General features: G+C 40.4%; 1 protein-coding gene across 1 annotated transcript; it reads right to left on the reverse strand.

The window, feature by feature from the left end:
- Positions 1 to 14,594: 14,594 nt before the first annotated feature.
- Positions 14,595 to 15,479, reverse strand: LOC120296213 (putative disease resistance protein At1g50180). The gene has a single exon (XM_039317920.1). It carries the CDS (start codon positions 15,477 to 15,479, stop codon positions 14,595 to 14,597), a length of 885 nt encoding a protein of 294 aa, XP_039173854.1.
- Between the last annotated feature and the right edge of the window lie 1,715 nt (positions 15,480 to 17,194).

Consider the following 17,194-nt stretch of genomic DNA (forward strand, 5'->3'; position numbering starts at 1 on the left):
GTCTCTTTATATATCTATAATTTGAAATAAGGGTATTCGGAGTAAAGAAGAAAGAATTGTTAAATAATAAAAGAGAGTGTGGGAGGGGAGCAAATGCAGCTTGAACTCCCCTTTGTATTTTTGATGGTTCTATCACATCAATTAAGGATGCTATATCCTTAAACATGAGAAAAAACCACCTTTCTTCTTTGCTAGGAAATTTATTAATTAGCTGACCTTTTCTATCTATCATTATCACCTAACTATTGATAATTTATGATGTGCGGTACAATACTAGAAAATTCCACTACAGGGACCCCACTTGCGATAGTCGGCTTGTTCGGATGAAAAAGAATACGAAGATAAGAAGAATCTTTTCGAGAGGGAGATATCTCCTTTTTTCCCTAACTCCGCGAGCTATGTTCCCGCTATCATCGACGTTTTCATTTTCCCTTTTTTTCAACCCCTTATCAATGTATTTCTCTTCTTCTCATTATTCTAAGTCCTAAATCCTTCTAGCCCAAACTGCCTGATTCATGAGGTGGCTCAAATTAAAGAAGACCCAGCTTAATCTTTTAACTAGTCGAGCAAAATGTTTCAGTCCAATCATAATATTGAAATTCTAGAAAATAGAAAAAGTTAAATATCCTTAATTTATTACCGAACCGTGATTCAAGTAAATATCGAATGAAACAGCATTACCAGAGTTCCCCGTGGTACGGACTTTAGTGCTCTTCCCTCGCTCTGTCTTCTTTTTCTCCACTGCACGACAGGAAGTTTAGGATGAAATTTATTACGAGAGAAACGTTAAGACCTTTATATATGATTAAGACATTCTCAAAAGGGCTGAGTACTCATCAATTTATTGTATACCTATAGGAAACATCCACGTCCCTCGTTCTCCACTGCAATCAAAAGGTTTTAATTAATTAGGGTGTTGGAAAACTATTGAATATTATTCATGTCCCATGCCCATGTTGTAATTAACTAGATGTAATCCATGAATTATTTGACAAAAATATGATAAAAAGTGATGTGCGATATATTTAAGCGTAAAAACAACTTAATATTACTAGATTATAATAATTATGACATAAACTTCGGAATTTGGGAACAGCTAAAACAATTAAACTAACGAACACAATGTTGTCATCTGACATTTTATATAATTTATAAATATCTCTAAAGTTAAACCAAAATATCGTTTCACATGAGTTAGAAATAAAGTAGAGAAACAATGACCAAAAGTGGACGGAGGGGAGGGAGACGACTATTAAATGAATACTAATATGGAAGGGGAGAGAATAGCTCTCACATTACCAACCATGCAAATCGACAAAATAGGAGTAGAAAATCTCTAGAATTGCTCCATTTGAAAATATGTAGATCTGATTCAAACGTTATGTTTACTGATTAGCTAATGAAAAAAAATTATCGACAATAATTGTGACACGACTCCATACCATGGTGGAAATGCCATGCTTGGCCTTTCAAAAGAATTATTAATCCTATTTAATTGAACTGCGGAGGTAATTGATGAAGTGGTGTACTTAACCTGAAACCCTCGCATTAGTTTTTCTGATAAGAAGTGGAGCAATACTCACCCTGGGAATATATCTCCACACGTCACGATGCTGCCAACGCTCATCATTAACATATTCAGAACTGTCATAGGCGTGGACTCCTTCAGGTACTGCCTTCAATTTGGGACATCGCCTGATCCCCAATTGAGAAAGATGAGGCATGGCTCCTTCAGCGACCCTCCACTCCTCCAAATTTTTCAGATAACAAAATACTAAATGCTTGAGTTGAGGAAAGCCTCCCGCAGAGCAAACCATTTCATTTCCCACAAAAGCGTTAGGATCCAATATAAGCATAACCAAGTGATGCAATTTCTCCAATATTGGCATATGATCTTCTTGGAGTTGGGAATCAAATAACACTAGTTTCTTCAGTTGCTGGGGTAAATTCTTATGTTCCGGTAACTTCTCTATTTTTTATACAGGGACAATGTACAAGAATGGCAATAGCTTGACATTTTCCTCAATTCATCTTCAGTGAATGGATGATCCCAATTTGAAAAACTAAAAGATGAGGATTGTAGATGTTTCAAATTAAATTTAGCAAGTAGTGGAAATATCTCAAACTTTTCAGAACTAGAGTAGGTAGTGACAGTCAATTTTCGCAGATTAATTAGTTTGCCTATATCGTTCACGTCATTGTTCTTCAGACTAAAGTTTTTCAATGTCTGTAGGTTCTTTAAAGTGTCCAATTGCAACTTCTTCCGACCCCCATAAAATTTCTCATTGACGGCAAAACTATCAGGAAGATGGAGGTACCTTAACTTTCTCATCTTCCACAACACGTTTGGCATGGTTACCTTACAAGAAAAAGGCACTTTTAGCTCCAAGAATTCCATACATACAAGGTTCCCAATAGATTGTGGCAAGCCCTCAATATAACTTCTTGCTAAGCTTAAGAATCTTAATTGAACTAGGCCTCCCACCGATTCAAGTAAATTTCCTCTCACATAAAATAGATTTTCCAGCTTCAGAATTCTAATAAACTTACAATCAGTGAAAATATGTTGAAATTGCTTCCACACTTTGACAGATCTGAAGAACATGAGAGTTCGAAGGTGGAGCATAGTCCTTCCTATTGGTTTTCCGCTTGGAATTATGATGCCTTCATCTCTCACGCACATATTGAGAGAAAGCCTTCGTGTTTTGTAAGTTGATTCGACTTTTACAGCCATTGAAGAAGAATAATCGTTCGTCACATTGTCTTGCTCAACGTTAAGAATGCTTAGAAAACCCTCTTTTGTAGCCATGGAGATGCATAAGTCTCGCATCAGGTCGTGGAGGTAACAGGTTTTGATCTTTCCACTCCAATTGAATTGTATATGAACCATTCCCCTACTAACCAACTCCGCTAAATATTGCTCTGCTACATCTTCTGTCACGCCCCGAACCTCAAGCGCGCCAACATCCCACCATGGTCATACAAATGCGATATTCCCAGGTAGTGTCGCCGACCCTATTCATTTATTATTGCGCATGCGGAACGTATTATAAAACCCCTGGCAATGAAATACGGGATAGAAAAGCAGGAAGCAAAACCACAACATAACACTTTCATAATTCAACAGAATTACAAACAGAGGTCTACGGCCAAAAGTCTACAAAAGACTGGCTCTTAAAAATGAACTGTCATACGACCTACAAGTCGGACACGTTCTCCAATCCTTATGACTTCACCTCTGCAACTCCTCAAGGTCAACCAAAGCTATCTAGCCGCTCCGTCCACCAAGGACCTGAAATTGTAATCCCCAAACCGGGATGAGACAATGTCTCAGCAAGTTCAACCTCCTAAACCCCTATTAGAAAGAAAATACGCCCAAGGATGGCCTAGCCACATCACATAGAGAACTTACCTCGCCTCAATTCCTTCCTACAGGTTAGCACAATTCAAATTACTCAATCACAGATAGTAATAAGAACTTAAACAACCGGAACGCATTCATTTTCATATAACCAACAACCGTGGGGGTCATGATTATAAGACTAAATCGTTATGACACGTCTCATTCCATGCCACACGATTTCGTCCCATAATCCGGCAAATCAACAACACTCAACATGCATTTCAATTGTTATTCACTGCCACACAAGGGCATAGCCTACTCGTAGTTCGGCTATCTACTGGCATATAGCCAGGCATCGCCTCCCCACCTTGGAGCGAGGCTTCGTCAGTATGTTGACGGTATTCCCGAAGGAGCATGGGCCCAGAATCTACTGCGACCCGCAACCACAGCGTGGGCATCCCATATAGGGGCAAGTCCGGCTCAACAGCTCAGGACGGTTCCTCTTAATTATCACACAGCCAAATCATACTCGACCCCAAGATACTTTGCATTTCACTCAACGCTTCCACTTAAAATAGTTATCCTGGCCATTTTTCTTCATATTAAAAATATTCCAGAAATTACTCACGTGTTTGGTCGCACGCTAATTTCGAACCAGAAAGCCAATATCTCACTTTTTCAAACCCCACTATTTAGTAGAATATTGAAAATCCAATTTTTGCATTAAAACCGACACTTGAGTTTTTATGAATAAAATCCCTATTTATCATAATCAACACTCAATTTGCCATATTCATTCATCAAATTTAAATTCTAAATGCACAGCAAAGTGATCGGCCACGAAATTCTGAAAAAAAAAAAGAATTTATTAAATAATTAAATTTATTCCGAAAATTAATTAAATAATAATATCCATATTTTTCAGAATCCACACTCAATTTATAATATACAATCATCAATTTCAAAATCGACTACACAAACAGCGAGCACGAAATTCTAAGAATTTAGGGTCTTGACAAAATTTTCGAATTTAATAAATAATTAAATTTATTCCGAAAATAATTAAATAATAATATTTTAATAATTTCGAATAATAAAATATTAGTAATTCATTTATGTCAAATCACCATTATACTAATATAAACATCAATTTAACCTTAACTAAACATACTTTAAGTTAAACCAACTCTTAATCTAATTCACAATTAAATAAACTAAACTAACCACATAAGCTTAATTAACTTAAGCTAAGCACACCTAAAGCATAATTAACCCTCTAATCAAGGTTTATTGAGCTAAACTCACCCAATTAACGAACCGAGCGGACCAAAACAACAGGGACGACGCGAGGATCGACTTTTCTCAAGGCGGGCCGAGCATTTGAGCTCGGGAAGGCGGCCAAAACGGGCCAAACATCCGCTGCCATACCCATTTTCGAACTCCCTGTACACTGCTGGTTGGAGGCGAAGGAGGGCGGATCCGGGGCTGGTTGGGGTCGGGAATGGGCGGAGGAGCCGAACCGAACCTAGGCGGGCTTCACGGCGGCGGAAGTGGGCTGGACGGCTCCGGGCGAGCTCCACCAAATCTGAAACGTCGTTGGAAACGGAGGGCGAGCGAGGGGAGGCCGAGGTAGGCGGAGCACGGGACGGCAGCTCGGTGATGGTGTGGACGGCGGAACGGCGACGTGAGATCCAGCGGCGTGCGACGGCGACGAGTGGCGCTGCTGGCTGCTCTTTCGGCTTCTCAGATCTGCTGGGTTTCGGACAACCCAAAGAAGAAGAAGAAATCAACAGCAGAGCGGGGAAAGAGGAAGGCGGAGGGCGTGCGGGCAGCGGTGGCGAGGTGGCGTGCGACGGCTCGCGGCGATGTCGGTTGTTGCTCCGAACCCAGGCGAGCTGCTTTCGTCTTCAGCTTCTCTGGTTCGCAAGGTGAGAGGGAGAGGGTGGGGTGGAGCCACGCGAGGCAGCAGGACGGCGGACGGCGGCGACTCCGGCCACGGTTGCTTGCTGCGACGGCGCGAGAGGAATTGCTTTGCTTCGGCCTCGGGCTCGATAGCCTTCGGTTGCTGCTCAAGGAGAAACCGAAAGGAAGATGGGAAGAAGAAGCCTCGACGGGGGAGAGAGGGGAAGAAGAGAAAACCATTTTCTCTCTCTCCCTTTTTGTCTTCAAACGTGGCCCACCAAAAGGCTGTCATCCACCCACCTTTTTAAGCCCCAAAATATCCCTTCTAGAAGACTTTAGGTAATTCAAAATGTTGGGCTATAGGCATACGAATTTTGCTAGGTTTTCTTCCGAAATTGAACCTTAATCCCACTTGAATCAAATCAATTTGACCCCATAATTTCATTCAATATTTCATCGATCAAATTGGTACTTTTTCTTATTAGTATAGCCCACTTGTATCCCAAATTCACAATCCCTGGCTTCAATTGAAAAAAAACAGCCCTATTTATCCAGTCGAAATTAGAACTCGAAAATCTGAATGTCACAACTCTTCCCCTCTTATAAAAGTTTCGTCCTCGAAATTTAAACTTTTACCAATCCTTATACAAAAGGTGGGGGTATTGTCGTTTCCTTGAGTCTCACTATTCCATGCTAATCCTTCGGTCTCGTGGTGTTGTCCGACCATTTTGACTACGGAGATCATCTTAGTACATAAACTCTGCTCTTTTTAAACCAACAACTGAACTGAGCTTCTCACATAAGACACTCTGTCATTCACATCTGATCTCTTTTTCTCGACTCCCTAATAAACCTTCGAACCTCAACAATTCAAAATTTCCGACAGTTCTGAGAAGTCTTTATTCTGACACTGATCTGACAACTGCAAACACTGATTACTAAGCTGACTCTGGCCTGTAATCTTTGTTCACTTTCTTTTCACCACTGAAATTCTGTACCCTCTGTTATACACTGCTTAAGAAAGAATCCTCTGAAAACTTTGCCAAATTTATAATCTCTGATCTAGATTCGAAATATAATTCATTCCCGGCACTCCATGCCGGCGAATTATCTAATGCAAACACACTTCGGTATACCCACTCTATGACAAGACAAAATCTTCAATTTCTGAAATCGAACTTAGATTGACGGTTAGTTTCACTTCGACACACTTTTAGTGTGACCTAGGCTACTAGGTAGTTTTCAGAGCTTTTTAGGACAAATGACCAGTGGTCGATTTTTTTCAAACCACGATGAACCCACTTGACACATTGACGACTCTCGATTGTCGTGAAAATCTCGATGATTCAAATACGGACACAGGGTACCAAAACGACAGTAAAATCAAATTAGTATCAGTCGACGAGAGTTTTCCAATTTAGTGGAGTCACCCACGATCGGTCATTTATCTCAGTCGAATCGACCTATCTCTAATCTTAATTCGATTTTTAACTGTGCCGTAATGATCTCTAAAGATGAGCACGGTCGAGAAGTCGATTCTTGGTCGAATTTTCAAGTCTATTTGCCTTAAAGTCCTTAATAACTCATCCAACTAGTCTAGTTATCTCGTAAGTGGCCAATTAAAAAAAAAAACACTGTAATCGCGTCGATGAAATGCCCAATTTAACCAATCGAAGTCAGAGTCTGAAAATAGGATGTCACACACTCAAAACAATATCTATTCATACCGTACCAAAGTGGACCAACTCCATCTATCGATCGACTACTATCCTCAAATGGTATCAGTAATCCCTTGAATCCTTAGTAAGCTCGTCACAATGTTCCATTATGATATAATTTCATTCTCACTTAGGACTCTCAAGTGATGGTAAAAGTCATCCTGGTTTGCATTACTGAACTTCCACTTACTAACATCTCTGATACTTGCAACTTGTTCAACGATATCTATCTTCATACCGATCTACCAATCCCGATGATGTAGATTCCGACTCATCTTCGTACTGTCTGGACAACGCTGAAATTGCTATGATGAGCTTCCCATAAGATCTCTTCTTTAATCTCTGTATCGACAATTACACACAATCGTCCTCAGAACCTTAGCGTTCTGCCTTCGGAAATCTGAAAATCAACCTCTCTCTCATCTGCATTCTCTTATAGAGTCTTCTAAATTTCTGAATCTGTCCACTGAAGCGATTTGATTCTGATATGAACTTTCGGCTCAATTCTGAGGGTGGTCATAAGATTAAAAAATGTGGCATACCTTAGATTTGAAAATCGAATTTTGAACTTTCTCGAGTAAGATCCAATCCTTGAGTACCAACTGTGCAACTAAGGACTCTCGACTCAGTGCATCTACGACTTTGCTCACTTTTTCAAAGTAATACAAAATATCATAATCATAATCCTTAAGGAGTTCCATCTAGCGATGCTGTCTCATATTCAACTCCTGAGGTCTCAACTGATGGGATGCATATGCAACAACTCTATCATGTTGTATCAACACATAACCCAATCCTTTAAACGACGCATCACCGTAGATCTCGAATCCTACTGGACCAAATGGAATAGTAAGCACAAGTGCGGTAGTCAGCCTCTTCTTAGGCCCTTGAAAACTACGCTCGCACTCATCTGTCCACACGAACTTTTCTTACTTCCTTAGTAGTCTGGTCAACGGCGATGCTAACACTGAAAACCCCTCTACAAATTATCTGAAATATCCTGCTAATCCCCAGAAACTTCTAATTTCTGTCACTGTAGACGATCTCAACCAACTGTTCATTGCTTTAATCTCGGACGGGGTCTACGGAAATTCCTTCTCCTGAAATCACATGACTTAGGAATGCCACACGAGTCATCAAAAACTCGCATCTAATAAGCTTATTGAAAAAAAAATCCAAAAGTACTCGAGGTTTGAAGTACCATCCTCAAATGTCTCTCGTGCCCCTCAACACTCTTCAAACGCACCAGGATAACTTCAATGAATACAATCACAACTGATTCAAGTACCCCTTAAACATTCTGCTCATTAGACCCACTGCTCATTAGACCCAAACAAACAGCTAAGGTGTCCATCAAACAACACAGTATTACAGTGAACTCATAACTGCTGTATCAAGTGCAAGATGCTAACTTCGGTATGTCTTTCTTCCTGATCCTCAATTAATGATACCTTGACCTCCAGTCGATCTTGAAGAATATCGATGTACAAACACAACAAACCAACTTTCTTCTTCACGAATAGAACAGGTGCTCCCCAAGGTGATGCACTAGAAAGTATGAATCCCCTATCCAACACTTCCTGCATCTACACCTTCAGTTCTTTTAACTTGGGTAACACCATCCGGTAAGGAGCCTTAGGGACTGGCTCTGTTCCGGGTGCTAATTCAATCACGAACTCTATTTCTCTTTCTAACAGCAAACTTGACAATTCTTCAGAAAATACCTTAGAAAACTTATGTACTACGATTATATTCTCCATATTCGGCTCATCAACTGACGCATCCAATACATCTGCCATGTAGATTCGATAACCAACAACCTGAACCAAGTCATCTTCAGTGACGAATAACAAGGATTGAAGTTCCTCTTCAACTTTCAGATATTCAAAACTTTCATACGCTAACTGAACAAATTGAATTATATCACTGCCACGATTCATAATAGCAAAAAGCTCCTCGAGCCAGACCTTTTCATAAATGACTTCCAAGTCATACATAAGCAAACCCATCAAGTACAACTATAGTCAGAGACTTATCTTCCTATTACTTTATTACAACAACGTAAACTCCACAACCTTCACTCAAAATCCTGTTGCGCTACTCTGATAAAACACCTCAAAACATTCTTCCCTTGATTAATGCATAGTCAATCCATTCCTATTCCTTTCGCCATCCTAGTGGCATTCTATCTGCAGTAATGGTGCTTACACTCTCCTGAACTTACATGAACAGTTCCTAACCTGACGGCCATGCTAGCCACATTCAAAGCATGCTCCCCTTTTACTCTGACACCGGGCTGACTCAAGCCTCATTTCCATAAACTCGACACGCAATCAGTGAGTCCCCTGCCTACTGTCAGGTAACAGCATGCGCTCTTTCTTGTACTGAAGGCCTGTTCTAAAAACCCCATGATGCGTTCTATGGCGCACTCCTTTCGATCTGTCCCATCGGCTTTCCAAGACCGTTTTTGGGCAGGTAACTCTGATTGTCACACACAGAACAAGCACCCGTCTTACCAGGACACTGGGTTGATCCATGTCAGCTTCTGTCAGCATAACACGCTCCAATTTGATTCCTTGCTGACCTAACCATCCACTTTTCCAGATGGACGGAATAGAATACTTTTCTATGATCATAGACTTCTTCCTCAACTGATTTCCATCTCTACTAAATCTGAACCTTGACTTAGATACGGCGGCTTGATTCTTGATCACAACTCCAGATTAGGCCTCAACAGGCGCAACAACAACAGCGGTCACAACACTGGCAGCGGTAGAAACAACGGCAACAGCGGTGGCTCGGTCCTGAGCTTACTGACCCAAGATGCTTTCCAAAGACTCTAGCGCCTAAACAATCCCGACGAACATAGGATCATTCGGTGCTGCTACACTCTCAGTACCGACTTGCGGCGGTACTCTCACACTCGCGCTAGTCTAAGCCTACGCTTTACCTCGGGTACCAACTCTTGTCAGCATCCTACCCCGAGGTATAGGTCCTACCTACCTTCTCCAAGGAGTCCTCCACTCCTGGTCACTCATCCTACAGGCTCTTTATAGACACCTGTTTTTCGATTCCAACATCAGGTTAGAATTTGAGTGACCCCACAAACACATTACCAAACAGCTATCAACCACATGCATTAGCATATTAAAAGCCTTTCATACTAACTATCCCATGACTCATCGCACCTTATCACTTCATACACAGACCATGCTCTGATACCACTTAAACGGGGATGTCACGCCCCGAACCTCGAGCATGCCAACATCCCACCATGGTCATGCAAATGTGACATTCCTAGGTAGTGTCGCCGACCCTATTCATTTATTATTGCACAAGCGGAACGTATTATAAAACCCCCGACAATGAAATACGAGATAGAAAAGCAGAAAGCAAAACCACAACATAACACTTTCATAATTTAACAGAATTACAAACAGAGGTCTACGGCCAAAAGTCTACAAAAGACCGGCTCTTAAAAAGGAACTGTCCTACGACTTACAAGTCGGACACGTTCTCCAATCCTTATGACTTCACTTCTGCAACTCCTCAAGGTCAACCAAAGTTATCTAGCCACTCTGTCCACTAGAGACCTGAAATTGTAATCCCCAAATCGGGATGAGATAATATCTTAGCAAGTTCAACCCCCTAAATCCCTATTAGAAAGAAAATACGCCCAAAGGTGGCCTAGCCACATCACACAGAGAACTTACCTCGCCTCAATTCCTTTCTGTAGGTTAGCACAATTCAAATCACTTAATCACAGATAGTAATAGGAACTTAAACAACCGGAACGCATTCACTTTCATATAACCAACAACCGCGGGGTCATGATTATAAGACTAAATCGTTATGACACATCCAATTCCATGCCACACGATTCCGTCCCATAATCCGACACATCAACAACACTCAACATGCATTTCAATTGTTATTCACTGCCACACAATGTCATAGCCTACTCGTAGTTTGACTATCTACTAGCATATAGCCGGGCATCGCCTCCCCACCTTGGAGTGCAGCTTCGTCAATACATCGACGGCATTCTCGAAGGAGCATGGGCCCAGAATCTACTGTGACCCGCAACACCGCGTGGGCATCCCATATAGGGGCAAGTCCGACTCAACAGCCCAGGACGGTTCCTCTTAATTATCACACAGCCAAATCATACTCAGCCCCAGGATACTTTGCATTTCACTCAACGCTTCCACTTAAAATAGTTATCCCGGCCATTTTTCTTCATATTAAAAATATTCCAGAAATTACTCACGTGTGTGAGCACACGCTAATTTCGAACCAGAAAGCCAATATCTCACTTTTCAAACCCCACTATTTAATAGAATATTGAAAATTCAATTTTTGCATTAAAACCCGACACTTGAGTTTTTATGAATAAAATCTCTATTTATCACAATCAACACTCAATTTGCCATATCCATTCATCAAATTTAAATTCTAAATGCACAGCAATGATCACCACGAAATTCTGTAAAAATAAGGTTCCAAAATAATTTTCAGAATTTATTAAATAATTAAATTTATTCCGAAAATTAATTAAATAATAATATCCATATTTTTCAGAATCCACACTCAATTTATAATATCTAATCATCAATTTCAAAATCTAACTACACAACAGCGACCGGCACAAAATTCTAAAAATTTAAGGTCGACAAAATTTTCGGAATTTAATAAATAATTAAATTTATTCCGAAAATAATTAAATAAAAATATTTTAATAATTTCGAATAATAAAATATTATTAAATTATTAAACAATTTCGAAATATTTATTTAATCACAAAAGTAATTCATTTATGTCAAATCACCATTATACTAATATAAACATCAATTTAATCTTAACTAAACATACTTTTAAGTTAAATCAACTCTTAATCTAATTCACAATTAAATAAACTAAACTAACCACCTAAGCTTAATTAACTTAAGCTAAGCACACCTAAAACATAATTAACCTTCTAATCAAGGTTTAGTGAACTAAACTCACTCAATTAACCAAAACGACGGGGACGACGCGAGGATTGACTTTTCTCAAGGCGAGCCGAGCATCCGGGCTCGGGAAGGCGGCCAAAACGGGCCAAACATCCGCTGCCATACCCATTTTCGAACTCCTATACACCTTTGCTGGTTGGAGGCGAAGGAGGGCGGATCCGGGGCTGGTTGGGGTCGGGAATGGGCGGAGGAGCCGAACCGAACCTAGGCGGGCTTCACGGCGGCCGGAAGTGGGCTGGACGGCTCCGGCGGAGCTCCACCAAGTCTGAAACGTCGCTGGAACAGAGGGCTGAGCGAGGGGGAGGCCGAGGCAGGCGGAGCACGGGACGGCAGCTCGGTGATGGTGGTGGACGACGGAACGGCGGCGTGCGATCCAGCGGCGTGCGACGGCGACGAGTGGCGCTGCTGGCTGCTCTTTCGGCTTCCCAGATCTACTGGGTTTCGGACAACCCAAAGAAGAAGAAGAAATCAACAGCAGTAGCATGGAAAGAGGAAGGCGGAGGGTGTGCGGGCGAGGCGGCGAGGTGGCGTGCGACGGCTCCCGGCGATGTCGGTTGTTGCTCCGAACCCAGGCGAGCTGCTTTCGTCTTCAGCTTCTCTGGTTCGCAAGGTGAGAGGGAGAGGGTGGGGCGGAGCTACGCGAGGCAGTAGGACGGCGGACGGCGGCGACTCCGGCTACGGTTGCTTGCTGCGACGGCGCCGAGAGGAATCGCTGCTTCGGCCCGCCGGCTCGCTGGTCTTCGATTGCTGCTCAAGGAGAAACCGAAAGGAAGATGGGAAGAAGAAGCCTCGACGGGGGAGAGAGGGGAAGAGAAAACCATTTTCTCTCTCTCCTTTTTGTCTTCAAACGTGGCCCACCAAAAGGCTGTCATCCACCCACCTTTTTAAGCAGAAGACTTAGGTAATTCAAAATGTTGGGTCTATAGGCATACGAATTTTGCTAGGTTTTCTTCCGAAATTGAACCTTAATCCCACGTGAATCAAATCAATTTGACCCCCATAATTTCATTCAATATTTCATCGATCAAATTGGTACTTTTTCTTATTAATATAGCCCACCTGTATCATAAATTCACAATCTCTGGCCTCAACTGAACAAAAACAGCCATATTTATCCAATCGAAATTAGAATCCGAAAATCTGGATGGTACATCTTCTACTAGAATTCCTCTCTCTTCGTCATATGCATCTAGCGACACAAAGCCTTCAGCAATCCACATGCGAAGAACCTTCTTTGTGGGGATTTTGACATCCTTCGGAAAGCTACCCAAATAGAGAAAGCATGGCCTTAGATGCCATGGTAGATCATCATAGCTTAAGGCCAACACTTTTGCTACATTACTCTTATCACTAAAATGCAAATTGATCTTTTGGTGAACTGTCTCCCAATCATTGACCGGCAAAAGTCGATTGAGCAAAATGATAGCCAAGGGAAATACTCCACACTTCTTAAGGAGTTCACATGCTAACCTCTTCATGCTTTCAGTGATTTCTACACAATATTAGGCAACAAATTGTACCTCAATAATAATAGGAAAATGCAACTATAATAAGAAGATTACTTCATGGACGAATATTTGCTTTTAGATATAGGGAATATATATAAGTAAGATGCTATAGTTCTTTATCATTTGTGGTTAATTTATGCTTTTGTAAGGGGAAAATAGGAACCACATCAAAGCTCCTATATATGCCTCTATCTACACCTAGAAGATCAAGAACCCTAAGTTAACAAATGGAATGTATAGTCTTTGCTAACCGCGGCTTGAATTAAGAGTGACTTAAGCAAATGTAAAACAACAATAAACCTATTTAATGAAGAAATATGAAAGCAGTGCAGGGATAACTTGAGTTAAATTTCCCATAACTTGAATGTGCTCCTAACTTCGGCACGAATTCTAGTGAAGTCTTGGTGTTGCTACATAATTCATGATTTTCCTTATCAATCTCAAATTTCATTGTTAAGCCAACTATTCACAAATGCAAAATGGTGGGCCTAAGATGAAGCCTATGGAAGAAGTAAACATAGCATCCTATCAAAATCGCTTATTATGTTGGCCATATAAAAGCCTCTTCGATATTTATCCTCATCAATGGAAAGGAGGAGCAAAGTTTTGGATGTTGGTTAGAGGTACAACTGTTAGTTATTAGAAACAAAAGGGGCATATGATTCCCCAAATACATGGTGTCTAATACTTGATATATTGATCATTTGAACTCTACTATAACTATTGATTCATAAACTGCTAAAGCTTCCAAAAAGCCAAACTAATCAATGAAGTACCTAGCATTTGTCCCATCATCTCCGACTGTCTTGCGATACCTTCTACGGCTTGGCCTACAGTAGTACCTTGGCCAACTTTTGGTCCAATAGAAGAAAGTTCAACAGCTAATTCTACAATTATAATAGAAGCACCATAAATCAAAATCAAATGGGCAATATGATCTCTTGAGGCTACTATATGTTACGATAATAATCTTAGAGAAGTCTTACCTTTCATTTTTGGAAGGCCCTCTTCTTTAGCAAATCCCAACTCTCTTGGTCCGATAAGCACCGAAGTTCATGGAAAACACCTTGAGGATCAATATGCTCCGCTACTTCTCTATCGCGGGTTGTCATCAACAACTTGCTTTTCGTGTCCTTGACGAGGAATGTGGCTTGAAGACTGTTCCATGCCTCTTTGGTCCATATATCGTCAAGAACCACGATACATCTTTTCTTTTTTGGATTTCATGTAGAGTTTCAAACAATTGGCAATGTGTCATCTCCTTAACCTCATTTATTTGCTTAGGGTTCAACTTAATAAGCATTTCCATCAAGATATCCTTCACGCAGTATCCTTGTGATACGCAAACCCATGCAAAACTATCAAAATTGTTCTTCACTTTGTCATGAGAGATAACTTTCTTGGCGAGTGAGGTTTTACCCAAACCACCCATTCCCCATATAAATATAACTCTGTGATTTTCTCCATCATTCAATAGCTCTTTCACCAATTCCTCAATACTATCTTGCCTCCCAACAAAATCTTCCTTGACATGGTCATAAGTCCAATTCGGAGTCGAGGCTCTCGTCCGTTCACGTTCATCCTCATTTGTAGGTTGTGTACCAAAAGCCAGCATGCTTGTTCTGAGATTGGAGATGCTGGATTTTAAGCCCTCAATCTCTTTTCCCACCTCATGAACCTGCAAGCACGTGCCCTTCGCCAAGAAGCAAGCATACGCTTTAATGATGTTTTGTCCCTTATTCGGCGCAACTCTGAGGATGTATTTCTCAATGCTGTCCTCGGCATCATAGGCAAAGTCTCGTAGTTGTGCAACACATTCTCCGACAGCTTTGTTGTGCTCTCGTCTTGCATCCGCATCCCTCAGCAAGCACCGGATCAGCCTCAGCTCCCTGTACAGGTCCTCGACCTTGCCCTCCACGCCCCACAAGAATTTGGCCTCTTCAGTGAGCAGCTTTCCTATCGTCTGCCCCACAGACGAAACAGCAGACTCGGCCATTGGTATTGCACTATTCAGACTATGATCAGTGGAGATTATGATAGAGAATAGCTTGAGAATTCGCTCCTGATGCGTTAATGAGCTCTGAACATGTAGGGCCGTGAGTTGCGCAGAAGAGAGAAAAGGAATAAATACTTAGAAAGTTGCTTGTTGCGTGGATTATACCTAAACTGTATCCGCCAACGCAAGTAAATCGCCCGAAGAAGGAAAGAATGGAGTGATGGGGAAGTTCACAGGCAAATATTCTCTCTGCAGGTAGAAGAAATGCTTCGTCGCTGTAGTAACAGGCGCAAGAGAATCACCCCCAACTGAATGTGATTAAAGTTCTCAAAGGGTTATGATGCTTTCTTGTTTGAAGAACGAATCATAAATTTGCTTGACCAACAATCACAAATACGAAGTGTCGCGACCTAAATTTTGGATGTACCACTTAAGTTTAGGCTAATGGACAACTAAGTTTTAAATTTAGCTCGAGCTCTCCCAAACCCATACCAATTCGCGACTTGGGTTCAAATATTGTAACATGCAAATGATTTTTCAATTAGGAGATAATCTATTTTTGGTGGATTGATTAGAAACCCAAGGATTTACTTTACTCCTACAAACCAAAGATTGTGAGTTCGGAGACTTGGTTACGCTAGATTTCACTAATGCCCTTTCGGTAGATTTCACTAATGTCCTTTCGGTACATTTCTTTTTTATTTTGAAAAAATGTTTGGCAAACAGTTTGAATTTATTTTAATTCACTTTCCTTTCTTAATATGTGAGGTGTTCATGCGGATGCACAAACCACCAATTTAACACCCAGGAAAAGCTGTGAATAAATTGCAGGACTTACATCATGGCAACGAAAGCATCTGCAATGTTAGATCAGAATTCACATCAACAGTCCTAGATATGATTTTTAATTAACACGCAATCACTCAATTTTTGTTTTCACTTATTTAATGAAATCATGATTTATGCAATGCATGTTACTAATCTAATATGAAATGATATAACATGGCAACGTGATCTAAACTATATCACATAAATAAGCATACGACCTATCCTGAAGCATGAGATGAATTTATTCTGAAATTTTTTTTTTTTTTTTTTGTATTTTCCATGAAATTCGAAATTAAAGAAATGCAATAATTAAATATGCAATCTAAATTTCTAATGACGAACGATTTCTAACTAAATGGACCTAGCAACAATCACTAGATGACGGGCATTTCATAAACCTAATCTTACATGACATGCTCATGATTTTTTTATGAAAATTCCTAATTAAAATCACTAAAGATAAAAATCTAACTAAAGTGAAATGCTATCTATTCTAAATGCCTTTTAAACATGCATTTAAAAAAAATAAAATAACTAACCTATCATGCCATCAATTCTAATATACATGGAATGCAAATGCAATTTTTTTTTTCGGGATAAATAGAACAATTCAAAGATAAAACACCAAATCATCCATGGTTATTCAAAACATTATCCATCACTCAATTTGAAATTCAAATCCGATTATCTCGCTAATAAAATCAATAAATTGATCTTTAAGTCTTAAAGATCAAAATATCAATTTTATTCCATCTAAAGTCTTATAGATAGAATACAAATTCGTGCGGTTGCAAATTAGACGTTACATCAGGGATTTCAATCATGCATTGGGAACTATTCCAAACAAAGAAATAAGATATCAAAACTAAAATAAGATAAAGTAAATT

The sequence above is a fragment of the Eucalyptus grandis genome, chromosome 7 (genome assembly GCF_016545825.1).
Source record: "Eucalyptus grandis isolate ANBG69807.140 chromosome 7, ASM1654582v1, whole genome shotgun sequence".
NCBI lineage: Eukaryota > Viridiplantae > Streptophyta > Magnoliopsida > Myrtales > Myrtaceae > Eucalyptus > Eucalyptus grandis.